The following is a 20,713-nucleotide window of genomic DNA, read 5'->3' as shown; positions in this document are numbered from 1 at the left end:
AGACACTAGATGGGGGAAATAATCCACATACTACATATTATACCTTTAAGCAAACATGTCCATATGACTTCAACTATGTCCAAAAAGTACAGTTATGCCATCTGTATATAGTGTATTAATGTATGTCTATCAAGTCCAAACATATCACATGTTGATTATGTCAATAGTGAATACACACCTCTTCAGCAGACTCACTTGCTTTTGTGTACTGAATGTGTACTTTTTTATAGAAGTGTGTGCTCTTTAACTGTTGTTTTGTTTTCAAATACAAGTTACAGATAAAGCAATGATTTTGTCTTACTTGATATATACCAGAGATACAATGCCTAGATTTGAGAAATGTACAAAATAAGATCAGAAGCTCAAACGAAAGGATGTCATAGTATTGTTAACATAATTAATTGATCAATAGTTTGTTCTCACCAGGGCAAGAGATTAGGTTTTTGGTGGAATACAGTAGTGTTGTAGTACTTGAGACCGGTCTTGGTTTTGAAACCGGTCTCGAAACCACTTTTTGAAGGTCTCAGTCGACCGCATTTCGACCGCATTTTCACACAGTCTTGTCTCAGGCTTGGACACAGACGACTCTGGGTTTTATTTCAAGACCGGTCAAGACCACAACTGTGGGAATGCCTGCATTGACTAATTTATTTGTTAACATCATTACTGTGATTGGATGTAAAACTCCCATATTCAGTCTAATAAAGTGACTGAGGGAGACAGGTGGTGTTGTCTACTTCTAAGGATGTCGGCTAATTCATCCATTATAAAATTTTACTTTGTAAATCACGAGGAATTTTCGTGCAAACGTACACTAAGAAAAACACACGGCAGTGTGTACTGTAAATACTTTGATGCTACACTTACAGAGACTACTTACCACGTCCAACTTTTTTTTTGTCATTTAGAAAGGAAGCATAAAGAAAGGTAACGTTACGTTAGCTAAGCTGCTTCTGTATGGTGCCCTCCTGTATCATTAGGTCTTCTCAATTCCATCGCACCATACAGTAAATCCCCCTGCAGTGTTCATGTTGTCATGAAACATCTGGCCACAAGGTGTTATCAGAGCTAGTAATTCATGTATTATATTCTTACGGTAGCTGGAAGTAGCCTAACCTACTTATTTAAAGCATTTTAGCCATAAACACCTTATATTTAGATTACTGGTAGGGGTGGAGTTGGTTCAGTTTTGAAAGCACAATTTTCCAAATCAAGATGCAGCATTGTAAGAATAGCAGGCGCGGCTATTCTTACGGCCGCCATAGCCTTATTGTGAGGCCATAGGACACTCTTAGCCAATAGGCGGTACTGTGTGTGTGTGTGTTCTTCATTTTGTAAAGAAGAGTATGTGGTCTGTTGGTTGTGCTGGGAGTGTTTTGCCACAAGCAAAATATTTTTGGGTCACCAAAAGCCTGGTCTTGGTCTTGACTCGATCTCGCCCTGCTTTGGTCTTGGTCTTGACTCAGTCTCAAACCCTAAAAGTCTTGGTCTTGTCTTGGTCTCAATATACTCTGGTCTTGGTCGTGACTTGGTCTTGGGATAGGTGGTCTTGACTACAACACTAACATACAGTATGTACCTCCATTTGTCCATCCGTATGTCAACAGGATTACGCAAAAACTACTGGACCAATTTTCACGAAACTCGGGGGAAGAGTAACTTAAGCCATTCCATTTTGGAGCAGATCCGAATAACGGAAAAGTCACCCAAACACAGCCAGCCATTCACCTTCATTCATTTTTTAGACCAGGTTTACACTAAAACTACCACACTTATTTTCATGAAAATCGGTGGAGTGGTGTAACAAGGGTCAACTAGGAAACCATTATATTCTGGAGAGGATCCAAATCGCGAGGCGGGTCCAAGAGCTGTCTAAACACGGCCTGGCCTGTCATTCACCTCCATTCATTTTTTGGACAAGGATTATGCAAAAACTACCAGACCGCTTTTCATGAAACTCCCATTCAATTTTGGCACGCAGAGCCACAAAATACATGCAGGGGCCGAGGTCTCTGGCACCATTTCTAGTATTACAACTAATATCGATTTACAACCCAGAGATGTTCACCAAATTGAAGTGGGACATGGGACAAACTGCACTCAAAAATTGACACATTTTCTATATTGCTCCACTCAGAAAGGATTTCATAAAAGATTAACTAAAATCATCCATGGCTACATTAAAGACAACAGTGAAATTGTTATTTTTCCAATAATATTTGTCATGTGAAAGAAGGTTATATTATAGGTTGCTTTGTGTAGTTCTCTGAAGAAGAATCACCACTCTTTTACATGACTTGTGTATTTACTTTCACCAGCAAACACACTTCCGGAACTGGAAACACATCGACGTAAAACGTGTGTGGACGGCAAACTCAAACAGTCCACTAGGTACCCCCCAGAATTTACCCCATCCACCACAAAGTGTTTTGTCCTTGGGTTCCAGGATGCGGTACAGGCCATCGTTGCAGCGGTCCACGGTGGGCGTTGTGGTGGGTGAAAACGTACTTAGCCGACTGTAGACTTGTGGGTGGGAGGCTGTGTTGCGAGGTGAGGACTGTCCAGGAGTTTGGTTCGTTGATCAGTGGCAGACCAGGGAGCAGTGCTGTTGGGGGCTGATGAAATCCCCTGGGACCCACAGTGGTTGGCCGTAACCCAGCTTGATGGACGAAGTCTGGAGGTTCTCCTTAGTGGCTGCATGACCCACGGGAGCTTGCTGATCCAGTCGCGGTCCTTGGGGCTTGCCCGAAGGGCAGCTTTCATGGAGCAATGGAACAGCTTACAAAACCCGTTGGCCTGCGAGTGGTATGTGGTGGCGCCGTGGAGCTTCACTCCCAGGCACTCTGTGACTGCGTTCCAGAGTGAGAGGATAAATGCCTGGGCCACCTCAGTGGACAATGTCAACGACAGTGGGGTGGCTTGCGGCCATCGAGTTGTCCTGTCCAGTATGGCAAGGAGGTAAGTGAAGCCATCGGGGCAGTGGGCACTGGTAACTGAGCTAGGTGGGCTTTGGTGTGTAGCGGTGCACTTTGGAGCACTGGCAGTGTGCATGGGGCCGCATGGTGGGATATAGTGGCGGTAGAAAGTAACCAAAGGAACTCCTGCAGGGACTGGACTAGAGTAGGTGTGGGAATGCCATGACGGCGTCCAACTTTCGATGGGAGGCGGGCTGCCTTGTTTTTGGTGACAAATGCTTGAGGAAGTCGATGGTGGTCAAGCCGAACAGGCACTTGGCTTGGTTGACGATCAGCCCGTGACGGCTGAGCCGCTCGAAGAGGGCCCGAAGATGGGATAGATGTTCAGTTTTGATGATTTTTCAAGTATGAGTTGGCAATATTGTGAATAAGGTTGTTTTTCCACAAATTTGTAGTTTTAATTGCCTCAATTATTTTCAACACATCAGCTCAGTTTTTAACACAGGCTATTGGCACTTTTCTCTTTTCTCAGCACAGAACCAGCTATTGACCTGGGTTTTATTTTTCAAAGGATCCCAAGAACTACCAGTGGGTCACATGGCAAATGTTACTTCCCTGTTCTATTTCGACCTCACCATGTTTGAGGACCATGGACTATACAGATATCTGTACTTTTTATTGAGTGTGGTTCTATACATTGCTATTATATTTTCAAGTTATTATATTGCTAGTAATTTCTCATCAGAGAACACTGCATCAGCCCATGTATTTCTTAATTGCATGTCTGTTAATCAATTCTCTGTATGGCTCTTCTGGTTTCTTCCCAAGATTATTGATGGATCTCCTCTCTGACACTCATCTTATCTCTCGTCCTGCTTGTTTCACACAAATATATGTCATTTATACTTATGCATCATATGAATTCAACATTTTAACCATCATGGGTTATGACAGATATATTGCAATATGTAAACCATTACATTACCACACCAGAGTGACTTCAAAGATCTGTCATTTAATAGCCTTTGCCTGGATCTACCCGGTTTTTACTATTGGATGTATGTGTATTAGGTACCTGTCTGTCAGTTTACGATTGTGTGGTAATACTATAATAAGAGTATTTTGTTCTAACTGGTCTGTGGTTAGGTTGTCATGTGTGGACAACACACTAAACAATATTATGGGGCTGTTTGTGACAGTCACAACTGTTTTTCTATCTTTGGGCTTTGTTTTGTATACTTACTTAAGAATTATACTTGTTTGTCAGAAAAGCTCCTCAGAGTTCAGAAGCAAAGCATTCCAAACATGTTTACCTCATATAGTTACATTTGTTGTCTATTCAATTACCACGTTGTGTGATATTGCTTTAAGTCGGTATGAACCTGATGAACTGAATCCATGGATAGCTCTGATTTTGTCATTGGAGTTTTTAGTTATTCCTCCCATTTTGAATCCTCTCATTTATGGCCTTCATTTGCCTGAAATTAGAAAACACATTTTGAAGTTGTTGTCACCTTCGAAAATGACCTCTTAATATGCATCTTTGTACACTTGTCCATTGTCCTCACCCATCTTCCTTGCTTTTTAGATTATTACTTTTTGCACAAATGCCACAAGATAACCGATAGTATCTGCCTGAGGAGACACAGGGCTAAACTTGCTGGTGCTCTTGAATGTACGTTAGCTGTACAGTAAGCAAATCTCATAAATAGCACAGCAGCTATTTTTATATATGTGACAGCGGCTGGTGATTTGGTCCGCAACTCGGCAAACCCCGAAATGCGCTAGAGGGCAAAATAAATTAAAAAACGTTTTTTTTTGTTTTTTGTTTTATTTTGTATTACCAAAGTTGAAGTTGTGAAGAACCCACTTACTATAACAGACAACAGTTTTAGGTTCACGAAATACGTATAATTAGTCTGCAAACTAAGCTTGTTTTTAGCTGATTTCGAGTCGGGTTTGGGGGCGGGCAGATCGATTAGCATGATTTGTTTTCATTGGCTATTGCTTCCGGGTTCTCCCCCCCCCACCCTTCCCCAACACGCCAGCTTTGTTTACATTCAGTCCCAAGTTTAACCATGGATGCTACAGCTTTTGCTAAAGAGAAGACGGGGATGGCATCCAGGACATGGAAAGAGTTTTAAGAGTAGCTAAAACTCCAGCAGAGCAGGACTCGTTCGTACACGGAGTTGTATTCTTGATGACCTGTGATACAGAGATGACTGTATCAGCAAAGCATGTTGCTACCAAGCGAGTACGACGTACCAGAACGACGTACCAGATTCACACCACTGCCAAACATTCTGCTTTGCTTTGGGGTAAGCTGATCTTTATACTATCTGTGCTGTTTACATTACATTAACGTTAGTCGTTTAGCAGTAGCTCCTTTCTAAGTGACTAAGTCTAGCTAGCATAACAAAGGCACTAGCACTAACTAACAAAGGCTAGCTAGCTAACGTTAGCTAACATGCTAGCTAGTGAGCTAGCCCTTTGTTCCTAAACTAGCCAGCTAGTCTATTTAATCAACACATTCTGGTACTATTTTATCTATATGGAGTGCCAGTACTGTGGGCAATAGTTTAATGTACTTTCCTCCTTCTATTCTATTGCAGTTTTGATGCTGAGAGACCTGGCATGGTTGTGGCCAGAGAACACCGTGATGCACCGGCAGTCGAGTTTCAGCTGCTGCGCAAGCCTGATGTCCTGCCCCCCAGAGAAGGTCTTCTTGTGCAAGCCCCACCCGGACTGGACATGGCCAGACAGACGTATCTCTTTGACAAGATCAGAGAGTTCTGTTCTGATGAGGGACAAGACGTCACATGTCCCCCGCCAAACTCCACAGCAGCTCAGAACAAGACTGTCCGCTTGTAGATTCACTGCAGATCATCAGGACGGACAGCACTGCAGGAGAAAGGCCACAGCCTTTTTCTGTTTGTATACTGAAGCGTTGCTTGTTCTCTTGCACAGACTTGCCCACACTTGCACAGACTGCATTGTCAGAATATTGAATACTGAGCTGAGTACTGTTGTTATTACCTTGAGTATTGAGCTGGGGACTGTTATTACTTTGTTGTACACTTGATCACAATGAACACTATGCACCTTGTCTATAAAACAGACAACTGACTGTACACTTTAACACTTAGACTGTTGCCTTTTTTTGTACACTTAACTACTTATGCTTGTACTTTATATCATGTATGTGACAATAAAGAACGTTAAATTTGAACTTCATCTTATATTGTTCTTAACTGCATTCACAACACAAGATTAATACTGACTCAAAGAGTGTGGGGTCATCAGTGAGAGAGCACCCCACTTGGCTGCCACTCTCAGTTAATACCCCAAGTTGACAGCCACTCTGACAGATAATGACAGATCGTCCAGTGGGGGAGTGGCTGGGGGTGCGGTTACCAGGCTATTGTTCACGCCCATTACCTGGCAGTCAGAGGTGTGAAAATGTTGGAGAACTTTGGAGGGAGATTTCTCAGCTAAGTTGATTTGGCAGTACTAGCATTCAAATAAGCATATCTTCTTCAATTATGTTCAGATTTCAATGTATGAGACCTCATTTGAAAGCTTACAATGTGCACTTTCATAATCTGTAATAAACTGAAAAATGAAAATGCCTAGTTGAGGACCAAATTACCAGCGGCGGTCACATATATCTCCATAGGCATAGAATATAAATATTATGATCCTCATAAGACATCTTGTTATAAACCATATGTTACATTCAGGCCTATGTCCATTTTGTGGGGAATTAAAATGTGCCCATGTTATGTATATCGAAAGCACCTACAGTACATCTGTTTGAATATGAAAAAATATAGATTTTGACTCTTATATTTTTTCATGCTATGGTCTATTTTTTTTCATAAGAAATTTTATTCTTTTTTTTTAATCTTAAATTACTGGACCTCGAGGGGTCTTTATTTGGCCACAAGTGACACACACAAACACACGTTGCCAGTGGAAATTGTTCCCTGCATTTCTCCCATCCAGGCTGTACTCCTCCAGGGGCAACTAGGAGCAGTGGGCAGCCCTCATTCATGGCTCCCGGGGACCAAGTCCAAGTGCTCATTCCAAGTCATGGTCTGGGATCGGACTGAAGAGCATCTGTTCATCTACATGTTTTCCATATTGGGAGGAAACCCTTGCAAACATGGGGAGAACATGCCAACTCCACACAGAAAGGCCCAGAGACCTTCTTGCTGTAGGGCGACAGTACTAGGTACAGTACTGCGCCACCGTGCCACACATGAGCAATTTTGTGGTTCAGTGTCTTGCTCAAGTGCCCAATGCACAATGCCAGGAGCTGGGATCGAACTTCAGCTGGCCACTCTACCTCCCGAGCTACATGCTGCCCCACATTATACTGTATATAGCCTATACTAACCTTAACCCACCTCCCCCTCTGAGAGCTGTACTATACTAACGCTAACTCACCTCCCTCTCTGAAAGCTATACTATAACCCTAGCCTCTCTTCCTCTCTGAACGCTGTACTATACTAACCCTAACCCCCCTCCCTCTCTTAGAGCTGTACTATACTAACCACAACCCTAACCCACCTCCCTCTCTTAGAGCTGTACTATACTAACCACAACCCTAAACACCCTCCCTCTCTGAGAGCTATACTATCCTAATGTTAGAATTTTAGGGTGGATCAAAAAGGCCAACAGCAGTCAGGCAGTGCTGGCTGAATATTATATATATATATATATATAGAGAGAGAGAGAGAGAGAGAGAATATATTGAATATATAATGAATAAAAGTTTGAATATAAAAAAATGAAGAACAGGAACACAGGGAGCAAACACACCAACATAGACAATGTACCAACAGAGAAGAACGGAAACATGAGGGCTTAAATACACAGGGAGAACAATCAAGGAATGACGTGCAGAGGAGCAACAATACATAACAAGACGCAGGTGCAGACAATCACCCAGACAAGGACATGAAGGGATTCCGAACAAGATACCAAGGACAGAGGGAACTAGGAAACAAGGGGACCAAGGCTGGGAAATGGGAATGGGACTGGACAAGAAACTAGGGGAAACCAGAAGGGGGAGCGAGAGGGGACCAGAGAACTGGTCTGAGGGGACTGGGAGACTAAAGGTGACAAGAACCATAGGGACCGGGAACTAGAGAGGGGAGCGGGACTGTGGGGGGACAAGGGTCTAGAGCTGAGGCTGGGAAGATACAAACAAAACACAGGGAAGACAACAAACACGACAATACACAACAGGAAGCAACAATCATACAACAGTGACAAAGCATTACAAGGTGACAAGTGTGCAAAAGTCTCTGGGGGGAGTGCAGGGTCAGTCACTAGGAAGAGAGGTGCTATCCAGGGGGCATGAGTGGGGGAATAGGTAAGGTAAGGTTCCAGGCCGTGAGCAGGGGTCAAAAAGTACCCTGCCCCCAAGGGCCAAATCCCAGACAGCCTGAGGGCTGACCACGGACAACACAGGGGGTCCCAGGCGGGCGGCCTGGGAACAAGCCAGGGGCAGCACAGGGGCAGTGCCGGCCCTGTCCATCTGGAGGCCCTAAGCAGGATATTGGTTTGGGGCCCCTTGGATGCCGCGGGGAATAAAAAAAATACATATTTGTTTTTTTAGCCAGATTTAGAGGAATATCTCATTTTAAATTAACATTAGGATTACACTATTGTGATGTCATTCAGTATTTTCTCCTTTTCTCACCACCTGCTCTCCCTTTAAGTCATTTTTCACTTCCAACAGACAGTAACATAGGCACTGAGCACTTTTAAATTGACATTAACTGTTTGTCCACTAGGAGGCTCCAAACCTGCAGTATTCAAACATCTACTTTTGATGTAATATAAAGATAAAGCATTCTACAGAAGATTGTAGTTTGATGTTTATATTTATTTTTCCACATTATCTATCAAGATAAAGTATGGATGAACTGCAAAACAACATTCAGCACACAAATCAAGTGCAAAACCACTTAGGTCACTTAGATTGGCCAATGGCCATGCAATGAACTATGCAGTAAGAGTAGTGTAAAACAAGTAAACAATAAACATAATTGGCCAAGCTTTTACAGTGGCTGCGCCAAAGCTATGGAACAGTCTGCCACTGCAAATTCGGTCTGCCCAGACCCTAGAGAGATTTAAGTCATGGCTGAATACTTGTTTTCATTGGCTTTCTGAGGCTTATTAAGCCATACATCCCTGGCACTGTTGTGATTGTGTAGTTGAATGTGCACATTTTGTATTCTGTAGTCTGTTTTTTTTATACTGTAAAGCACTTTGGTGCAACTTCGGTTGATTTTAAATGTGCTACACTTGATCTTGACCTAGGTGGCCGGAAGCACAGGCGGGACTGGCAGGCAGGACTGCTCAAGGTCTGAAGCCACAGGCGGGACTGCTCAAGGTCTGAAGCCACAGGCGGGACTGCTCAGAGGGCCGCTGGCACAGAAGAGACCGCTTAGGTGGCAGGAGTCGTAGATGCTGCTTTGCCATTTTGTCATTCACAGGCAATCCTGCAAAGTCTACAACCACCAGCCTATGTCCCAGGCTCTCTCCATCACCAGACTGCCCCAAGCCTCTCCTCACCAGACTCTGCCTTAGACATTCCAAGTCATGTGCCTTTTCTTTTGAGGTGAGTGTGTGAGACAGTATGTTTGTGGGTGACTAGTATCCTCTTTCTGAGCATGTCAGAGGCCATACACTGTATTCTGTTGTCTCACATTCTTTATCATTCACAGGCAATCCTGCAAAGTCTACAGCCACCAGCCTCTGTCCCAGGCTCTCTCCATCACCAGACTGCCCCAAGCCTCTCCTCACCAGACTCCTATGCCAAAGACATATGCCCTCTTTAATGAAATAATGTTAGATAAAAATTGTTGGTGTTTCACCACACCTCAGCACCATAACTTAAATACTGCAGGGGATGATTTTTTTTAAAGAACAGGGTAGTACACAGAATTACATTTTCATGTATGTGAAAATGGAGCTACCTGTCATCCAGGTCACAGAGACTCTATCAAACAGTAAATCTATCAAACAGTAGATTTAAACTGCGGTGTTCCACAGGGGAGCTGCCTTGGCCCGCTCCTTTATTCCATATTCACAAATGATTTGCCATCTGCTATTAGGGAAGCATCCCTGACAATGTACGCAGAGGATTCTACTCTTCATTATGCCGCTCCCATGTTTTGAGCTCAACCAGGTTTTGACTAAGGAGCTTAGCATCATATACAATAGGATTAAGGTAAATAAACTTGTGCTGAACAGATCAAAAAAGGTTACCATGATATTTGGCTCTAAGCATAAGCTAGCCCAAGATCCTAAGTCAAATCTTGCCATTGAGGATGAAGTCATTCAACAAGTAAAGAAAATCAAGCTATTGGGACTCTGGCTTGAGAGTACTCTGTCTTGGTCCGACCATATTGATATTGTTTGTAGAATGGGTGTAGCAGTAGCTGCGGTGAGAAAATGTGCACCATTTCTTCCATCATCTTTGCTAAATCAAATTGTTTGCTTATTGGTTCTCTGTCATCTGGATTATTGCTCAGGGTGTTGTGGTCATCTGCCTTGAAAAGCCTACTCAGGAAGTTACAAATAATACAAAATAAGGTAGCTCGACTGTGCTGCTCATCTAGGGCTAATGTTGCTGAAATGCATGTGAAACTAAAATGACTGTGGAGAAAAGGTTGGCAGCCAATTTGCTTGTTTTCTTTCATAAGGTCATTCACACCCATACACCTGAATTCATGTTTAAGACTTAAACAGCTCTAAGCTGTAGCTTAGATAGCTTAAGCTCTAATATAGGTAAAAGTCTGCAGAGTCTTAAAGTCAATGTTGCTGATTTTGTGTTTTTGTGCTCATGTGAACGGTCTGGAATGTTCAGTGGAAAGGGATAGAAGGAGACAGCTGGGTTGGGGCCGTGGGTCAAGAGGTCACCTTGGGGCGCCACAGCAGGGCCCTTCTCCTCTCCGGGGTGTCTGATGCGTCTCCCCAGGGGATGCCATATATGTTATGTGACATACCAGTTATGTGTCAACAACCCATAGGATTGAGACTTCAGGTTGTGACTGACAGGCCAGTTGTGAACAAGTAGCGCCCCTCCGGGGAGCCAATCTGGCTTCACTAGGCCTTAAGAGAGGAGGAAGGGTGGAGCAAGAGAGCAAGAGAGTACTATTTAATGTCTTGACTAAACCTTGAGACTTTGATTGCGAATGCGGTAGACTCTCTGTGCCTGTGGCGGCCCAGCCCCGATTAGACCAAGCGGGGGAGTACGGAAGAAGATTCAGGCCTGATTTTCTGCCCACAGCTCCAGCCAGCCAAGAGACAGGGAGAGACAGGGACTGTTGCATAAGTTTAAGTTCTGTCCAATAAATCATTGTTTGCGGCTTCCAATCCCGTGTTGAGGTGATTTCATCAATAATTATCACCACAAGAAGGCTATTCACATCGTGGTCCATATTAGATTTGCTGCAACTCTTATCAAGGCTTACAAAAAATACACAACGCAGAGCAACAGACGAAGAACGCCAAAAGCCAACAAGACAATAAAATACTGTATTGTTCAAATACACACGCATACTACCAGAGTGACCAGCAGAGGGCAGATGACTACCTAGAACAAACTTTGAAAAACATTATTACAGGGCTGTGATGGCATGGAACAGTTTTCCAAGTGACATCCGTTTAATTAGTGGTAAGGCTTGTTTTAAAAAAAATATTTGAGTTATGTGCAGTTTGACTTCAGAAACTTGTTTTGTCAGGTTTGTTATTCATAGTCATTCTAGTCAAAAAGCTTGTTCAATAACATTCAACATAACAGTTGCAAATTTGCTTTTTCAATTAAATCAAGTTAAAATTCAGTTCTCCCACCCCATTTGTCTTTGTAAATAGGGAAATGTTGCATTTTGCCTTTATTATTTTCTCAGAATGCACCAGAATGCTTGATTTACATGTGAAAATCCCAAAAAAATCTTCTTGGGGGGGGGGGCCCCAGACGACCCTACAGGGGTTTGATTTCTAAGTTCTGGTTAGCCAAATCAATTTTGTCACAACAATTAGCCTTATTTCCACTGTCGTGCCGAACTGTTCTGAGCATGCAGTGTAACCGTTCCGACGGTGTTTCCACATGGGACCGGTTGGGCCCAGAACCGTTCGCGGAACCGTTCCCATGGCACGGTTGTCTAACCGTACTGAGTGAAGCAGAACCGTTCTTTAGTAGAAATGTGAAGAGACAAAACAAGCTACCATGGCAACCGACAATAACAACATTCCGTGGAACGCAACAAACCTAGTGTGAAGGGTTGAAATGATTTATATTTTTTAATGAAGATGTTTTTGTTTCCCTGGCACAAAATGGAAAATGAATAATAACATTTTAGACCAAACAAAAATATGATATGCCAGCTCTACATAAAAAATTTAAACGAGAAAAAACTACACATTCAATGACTATACATGCATCATGGGTGGGGCACAGGTTCACTGTCTACCCAAGCTAGTTGGAGATTGCATACATTCACATACAATTTGATTGTATTGATGTAACAGTCAAATTGCATTAATTTTAACTGCATGCAATCTAGTTGAGCAATCAGTCAAGGTACTAGGGGTGTGCCGGGAGCCCACTATTTGTATTTGTATTTGACAGCTATTTATATATTATTCGGATTCGTATTCGGAAGTGGGCGGGGCTTAAACCGGAAGTTGGTTCAAAACTGTTTAAACTGAGGGGAAATGTCATTTCTTTACCCTGATATTAATTGGCATTGAAATTAATGTGCTTTCAACGCATCTAATTCGCTGTTTATATATATTATTATTATCATTAATTATGAAGTATAATTCCTCATCATCATCATCCTGTATGTTTTTATTTTAACAAACTATGAAGTGTCAGAACCCCACCACCACCCTTAACTGTGGGACATTCTACATTTAGTTAGAAACTGAAAAACATATTTCTAAATCAAAATATAAGTCCTCCTAGCAACTTTGCTAGAACAGCTATAGTAGCTCTATTTCTCCCGTGTCATAATATCTAATATATTATCTGCAACCATGTGACACAGGCAGCGTGGTGTAGCCTACTAGTAATGGTTTTCACAAACCCAGCAATAAACATGTATTACTATAAATATAATTGAAATTAATTATAAAATTAAATGTAGCCTAGGCTAAGAAAATGACTAATTGTAGGCCTATAGCCTACTCAAGTTTCAACAGTGCTTAAACCATGGGTAAGTAGGGTATTGTAGTGAAATTATTCTTATTATTCTTATTATTTTGAAAATCTGTTTAAATAGTTTATTATTGAGATAAGGACGTCCTTATTCCGTCCTTTGATCATAGCCTATCTTAGACCTACACTAGACTACTCTGTTGTGCTGATAACTGAACGGCATGGATCAAACATTTGATCAGTTGTGTTCCAGTTGTTAAAATATACTTTCATAATTATTTCATATTTCAAAATAGACGGATATTATATAGGCTAGTGAGAGGCTGAGCATGCATAGCTGAAATAGCTAGCATGAATATACTACACTGAGCTAACAAGCTAGCTACCGGTCCTCCTCTGCTCAAACAAACGCTACAGTTCACATAAGGCTATTGCAGCAGGTAGGCTACGACTAGAAAACAAAATCCAATAACTGTCTCAATAAACCAGTTAATTAGGGACAAAAGCCCTCTGTGCTGCTTACGTTCCTTGCGTGCCTACTATCTGGCTCCTCAGCGCACTCCAAACTTTCTCTCCCTCTCCACGTTGTCTAGACGTCTAGACAGACAGCAGGTGGGTGCGCCTCTGTCTCTCTCTCACTCTCCCTGTCATGTCAACAAGCAGACAGAACGCTCATACAGTATTTGACTGTTCTACCCCCTCCCGAATATTTTTTACAATATTCGTACGAATTTACTATTTGGGAAAAAGCTACTATTTGTGCTCATCCGAATACCGTATTCGTATTCGGGCACACCCTTACAAGGTACTGTACATTTTCAAATAAATGGACCTACGTAATCCACCCACAATAGGACACCAGAGAATCCACTCCAGTCACATAGGACAAAATCAAGAGGATAAAAAGACCTCATCTCACAGCAGAGTGGCTTCAGATGAATCTGCATATTCTGAAGTGATGAGCTGTCTGTCTTATACTGTAATGTCTGGAAAACCACTGAATTTCTTGACTGGTTTTTATACAGTGCTACTTCTGACATGACTATTGTGAAAAAGGTTGTTTTTGCAAGAATTTGCTGTTGCTTTTTCTGTTGCCTCAAGAATTGCCTCAATTATTTTCAACTGGTCAAGGCAACTAAGCCACATCAGCTCAGGTTTTAACACAGGCTATTGGGATATGCCATCTTTTCTCTTCTTAAAACAGCACAGAACCAGCTATTGACCTGGGTTTTATTTTTCAAAGGATCCCAAGAACTACCAGTGGGTCACATGGCAAATGTTACTTCCCTGTTCTATTTCAAACTCACCATGTTTGAAGACCATGGACTATACAGATATCTGTACTTTTTATTGAGTGTGGTTCTATACATTGCTATTATATTTTCAAATGTTATTATATTGCTCGTTATTTCTCATCAGAGAACACTGCATCAGCCCATGTATTTCTTAATTGCATGTTTGTTAATCAATTCTCTGTATGGCTCTGCTGGTTTCTTCCCAAGATTATTGATGGATCTCCTCTCTGATACTCATCTAATCTCTCGTCCTGCTTGTTTCACACAAATATATGTAATTTATACTTATGCATCATATGAATACACCATTTTAAGCATCATGGGTTATGACAGATATATTGCAATATGTAAACCATTACATTACCACACTATAGTGACTTCTAAGATCTGTCATTTAATAGCCTTTGCCTGGATCTACCCAGTTTTTACTATAGGATTTATTTTGTACCTGTCTGTCAGTTTACGATTGTGTGGTAATACAATAGTAAGAGTATTTTGTTCTAACTGGTCTGTGGTTAGGTTGTCATGTGTGGACACCACACTAAACAATATTGCAGGGCTGCTTGTGACAGTCACAACTATTTTTCTACCTTTGGGCTTTGTTTTGTATACTTACTTAAGAATTATACTTGTTTGTCAGAAAAGCTCCTCAGAGTTCAGAAGCAAAGCATTCCAAACATGTTTACCTCACATAGTTACATTTGTTGTCTATTCAATTACCACGTTGTGTGATATTGCTTTAAGTCGGTATGAACCTGATGAACTGAATCCATGGATAGCTCTGATTTTGTCATTGGAGTTTGTAGTTATTCCTCCCATTTTGAATCCTCTTGTTTATGGCCTTCATTTGCCTGAAATTAGAAAACACATTTTGAAGTTGTCACCTTCGAAAATGACCTCTTAATATGCATCTTTCTACACTTGTCCATCTTCCTTGCCTTTTAGATTGTTTTTGTTGCACAAATGCCACAAGATAACCGATAGTATCTGCCTGAGGAGACACAGGGCTAAACCTGCTGGTGCTTTTGAACGTTGGATATAAGCAGATGCAGGTTTCATGAATAGCAAATGTATCTATTCTCGAAAGCCATGCATGTCACCACAGGCAGAGAATATAAATAGAATGATCCTCAGACATCTCGTTATCTTAGGATGTTTTCAGTTACTATGGATAAAAACATTATGCTAAAAGGTGGCTGGTGATGGAAATACGGGACGTTGGGGATATGGTGGGGAATATGTTAGCTTGTGCATGAGCTGAAATAGCATACTAAATCTAAAGAAGGATTTGTAATAGTAGAACAAAACCATATTAGTTACTGTACGTTTAGGCCTATGTCCATTTTGTGGGGGATTAAAATGTGCCCATTTTAGGTTGTACAATGAAAGCCCCCACATCTGTTTGTATATGAAAAAATAGACACATTTCTTATATTTTTTGTGCGTGTATGCCTAGAATAGCGTTTGTCCGGTTATCACTCCCTCCCTGCCTCCATAGTTATACTGATTTCCATTGTGTAGCGTGTTCTAGGGTTAGAGCTATGACTATGACCGGTATAATTTATGATTATACCGCGGTTATCACAAATATGAAGGAAAATTGATTTAAGGCATTAAATCACTCGTATGGGGCACCACCCTGTTTGGTACAGGGAAACAAGATAACCTTTATCAATAGTCTAATTTATTCATCAATCTCAGTCTGCAGGAGGAGTTCTTGACTCAATCAAGTGACCTAAGATAATGTGATGACGCTCGGACGTGGTCAAAAGTAATACTGTACAATTATGAAAAAGAGAAGCTTCTGCTCTGTGATTGAAATATTTTATTAATGACTGTTTTCAGTTATTGCATTGTCAAAACACTGAGCTCAATTTGTCAAAACACTGAGCTCTTTGACTACAACATGACTAGAATGGACATATCAAATGATTGTGTTAACATGTTAAGCAGGGGACATAAGCGCTCCTTTTTATTTACATTAGGTATCCAAAGAGTCGCTGTCTTGAAAAGAACATGCCGAGCAGCACAATGAGGATCAAAGACAGTTTGGATTCCGTTTCACTATGTATTGTTGGCCATAAATTACACTGACACGTTTCAAGCCTTTGTCAAAGCATGTCTTTGGGTGTAGGGTGCGGCCTAATATAGATGAAATAAGTAACAGATGTTATCTATCACAAGTAACACAAGTATAGCTGCACACTTAAAAACTCTGTAAATTGACACCAATTGCCAGGCTAAAAACCTAGGTGTCATACTTGATCTTAATTTCGAAAACCACATAAAGAATATTACAAAGACATCTTTCTACCACCTAAGGAACATTGCCAAGGTGCAACCCTTTCTCTCTCAGGCTGACACCGAAAGATTAATGCATGCTTTCATCACAAGCAGGCTGGACTACTGCAATGCTCTACTATCAGGCCTACCAAAGAAAGTAATCTCTAAGCTACAAATGATACAGAATGCTGCAGCACGAGTCCTCACTAAGACTAGACGAAGGGCACACATCACACCAGCCTTAAAATCACTACACTGGTTACCAGTCAACTCTAGAATAGACTTTAAAATACTACTACTAGTCTATAAATCTCTCCACAATCACTCACCAGAATATATTTCAAACATGCTTGTTAAGTACATGCCCAACAGACCACTCAGATCCTCAGGTACTGAACTTTTAACAGTTCCAAAAGCCAGGACCAAGAAACACGGAGAGGCAGCTTTTAGTTTCTATGCCCCCAACCTCTGGAACACCCTACCGGAGTGCCTAAGAAGGGCCGAAACAACGGAGGTCTTCAAGCGAGACCTCAAGACATACCTTTTCGACCTAGCCTACAATCACTAGCTAGGAACTTGAGACACAGAAAGGCAGCCTCAAACCTACCTGTGAATCCTCTGTATACATTGGTCCAGTAGATGCCCCACTGTCGCCCGCAGACAATAGATACCCCCGTGTCAGCTGTGGATGTTGTAGTACTTAGTTAACACACACACGTACACACAGACACACACCAGTCCACATCCAGCTTAGGCCTGGACCTGGGCCCAGATCCCTTTCCCCTCACCCTACCCCGGGTCCGTATCCTTTTCCCACCCCCAACCCTACCCCCGACCCCTGCCTCTAACTGGACCCAGGCACACCTACACTCACGCTCACACACATACAGACATACACTAGTCCTGGGCTCAGATCCCCTCCCCCTCACCCTAACCCGGGTCCGTATCCTTTTCCTACCCCCCACCCTACCCCAACCCCTGCCTCTATCTGGGCCCAGGCACACACACACACACAGACACACATCAATGTTTGCCACACCTCTCCCATGATGCTCTTATCCTTTCTTGCTCTAAAAATGTAGTTTGATGTAATGTACTGCTCTATATATGGCTCTGTGTGCTACTAACCCTGTTCTGCCTCCCCTCTCCCTAGTGCCTCTCTCTCTCCCTCCTATCTTCTAACCAGGTCCAGTGGATGCCCCACTGTCACCAGCAGACCACCCTGAGACCGATAGATACCCCTGTGTCTGCTGCAGATGTCGTAACAAATTAGTTAACACACACACACGTACACACAGACATACAACAGTCCACTTCCGGCTTTAGGCCTGGGCCCAGTACCCCCTACCCCTCACCCTAACCCGGGTCCGTATCCTCTTCCTACCCCCACCCTACCCCTGACCCCTGCCTCTACCTGGACCCAGGCACACTCACACACACACTGACATACACCAGTCCTGGGCTCAGATCCCCTTCCCCTCACCCTAACCCGGGTCCGTATCCTTTTCCTACCCCCCACCCTACCCCAACCCCTGCCTCTATCGGGGCCCAGGCACATTTATGCACACACAGACATACACCAATGTTTGCCATGTCTCTCCTATGATGTTATTAGCCTCTCTTACTCTGAAAATGTAATTTAATGTTATTTATTGCTCTATAAATGTTCTTAGCCGGTAGACAAACATACTCCAGGAGCTTGCTCGATCGCCTCGTTGAGAGGGGTCAGGGAAGAATTTTTACAGCTCACTTATCTGGCCCCCGGGTGATTACTGTTTTTTTGCTTCCCTCTGGAATATGTAGGGGTGGGATGTCTGCCCACCTCCCTTGTTCTCTGTAAAGCGCATTGTGTTGCCTCTGGGTATGAAATGCGCTATATAAATAAAGCTTTGATTGATTGATTGATTGAAGTAAGACAACTCAATCACTCAATCAATCACTCATACAATCAATTGGTCACTCCAACAATACTGGCATGCATGCAGACTGCAGTATGAAAAATGTACAGACTCTTTTCACTTAAAAACCTCTTTTGATGAGGACATCGGGAACACGTTAGATATGTCTATGTACAGTACAAGTGTTCAAGGGGAATACCCCTCTTTACAGTGCAATACTATACTATAGTATATAGTCTATAGGGATCAGTGCATCAGTAGTACAGTTGTATGTTTGTAACCATAGTGACTGACCTCTCATGGCAGACAGGCCTCAACACTGCTACTACACTGACCTCCTCCACCCTGCACCTCCGAGCCCCGATCTCACATCCTGTCATTGTCACAACAACAAGCCCATCTCCTGGAGTGACACAGAGGTGGTCGGAGACTTTGGAACACTCTGCAGGATCTTGACACACACACACACTTGGTGGCTGATTCTGAAATGAAAAATGAGAATTACAGGGTCAAGTCACACACACACACACACACACACACACACACACACACACACACACACACACACACACAACCACAGACAAGTAAGGTAGTCAAACACAGTGAGGTCTAAAATAGGATACTCCACTCAATACATAACTACAGTACACAGGGTCCCATGCTGGCCCTCCTTTTGTGCTATACAGTGTTGGTTTACCTTGAGCATGTGGGAACCTTTTCTGGGGCCCAGGCCACAGACATAATGGACCAGACTCTGGGTGTACCCAGTTGATGAACTTCAGGCATGTGTTTGACCATTTGTGACAGCGGCTGGTGATTTGGTCCGCAACTCGGCAAACCCCGAAATGCGCTAGGGGGCAAAATAACTAAAAAAAACTTTTTTTTTTGTTTTTTGTTTTTTTGTGTATTACCAAAGTTGAAGTTGTGAAGAACCTACTTACTATAACAGACAACAGTTTTAGGTTCACGAAATACGTTTAATTAGTCTGCAAACTAAGCTCGTTTTTAGCTGATTTCGAGCCGGGCTTGGGGGCGGGCAGATTGATTAGCATGATTTGTTTTCATTGGCTATTGCTTCCGGGTTCTCCGCCCCCCACCCTGCCCATAAGAACAGCACGCCGTCTTTGTTTACATTCAGTCCCAAGTTTACCCATGGATGCTACAGCTTTAGCTAAAGCTCTGAACAAAGATCTGCTCAACGCCGCTCGACGATTCGACAATGGAGAACTTATGATTCGTACCTAAAGGACTACATGGATGTTGACGATGGTACAAACTCGGAATGTGGTAGTGAAGATGAAGACAATGCTTCTGATCTCGAGCTGGAAGTCGACGAAGATGGAGAAGACGGGGATGACATCCAGGACATGGAAAGAGTTTTAAGAGCAATCGATATTGTTACCGTGAACATCGACTGTGAAGCAGAAGAAATGGACAGGATCAAAAACTTTGATTGCAAGTGCCAAGTGAGACGAAAGGAGAATTCTGCTGTGGCTCCTACCTCTTGCCTTCGCAAAGTGAACCCTGAATTGGTTTACCGGTCGAGACTGAACATGGCAGCTAGAACTCCAGGAGAGCAGGACTCGTTCGTACACGCAGTTTTGTACTTGATGACCTGTGATACAGAGCTGACTGTATCAACAAAGCAGGTGGCTGCCAAACGAAAGTTGCGGCGAACGACGTACCAGATTCACACGACTGTTGTCTGCCGCCAAGCATTCTGCTTTTCTATAGGGTAAGCTATCTTTATACTATCTGTGCTGTTTACATTTACGTTAGTCGTTTAGCAGTAGCTCCTTTCTAAACAAGTGACTGAGTCTAGCTAGCATAACAAAGGCACTAGCACTAACTAACAAAGGCTAGCTAGCTAACGTTAGCTAACACGCTAGTTAGCTGAACTAGCCCTTTGTTCCTAAACTAGCCAGCGAGGCAGCTAATATCTAGCTAGCTAGCTAGCTAGGTAGCTATATTATAGAGAGAAACAGAATGAGAGAGCATGAGAGGTATGTTAGTCTGACACCTTTGTTTTTTGTTTTGGTTACAGCATGAGCAAAAACAAGCTCCAGGCCATAGCCCAAGACTACCAGGAGAATGGTGGACAAGTGCGAGAAAGGAAGAAAGGTCCACGTACAAACCGCTACT

At 42.6% G+C, this 20,713-nt stretch overlaps 2 protein-coding genes across 2 annotated transcripts; both read left to right on the top strand.

The window, feature by feature from the left end:
* Window positions 1-2,698: 2,698 nt before the first annotated feature.
* Window positions 2,699-4,449, top strand: LOC311312866 (olfactory receptor 52K1-like; the record flags this gene model as incomplete). The annotated part of the gene is made up of 2 exons (XM_084442874.1): window positions 2,699-2,909; window positions 3,632-4,449. 2 exons carry the CDS (start codon window positions 2,699-2,701, stop codon window positions 4,447-4,449), a joined length of 1,029 nt encoding a protein of 342 aa, XP_084299000.1.
* A 9,954-nt stretch (window positions 4,450-14,403) lies between these two features.
* On the top strand, window positions 14,404-15,294 carry LOC311312864 (olfactory receptor 10J4-like; the record flags this gene model as incomplete). Its single annotated transcript, XM_084442871.1, has 1 exon — window positions 14,404-15,294. One exon carries the CDS (start codon window positions 14,404-14,406, stop codon window positions 15,292-15,294), a length of 891 nt encoding a protein of 296 aa, XP_084298997.1.
* Between the last annotated feature and the right edge of the window lie 5,419 nt (window positions 15,295-20,713).

The sequence above is a fragment of the Borostomias antarcticus genome, assembly GCF_949987555.1.
Source record: "Borostomias antarcticus genome assembly, chromosome: 9".
Lineage (NCBI taxonomy): Eukaryota > Metazoa > Chordata > Actinopteri > Stomiiformes > Stomiidae > Borostomias > Borostomias antarcticus.
Note: the sequence above shows the minus strand (reverse complement) of the source record. Positions and strands in the feature narration are given on the sequence as shown.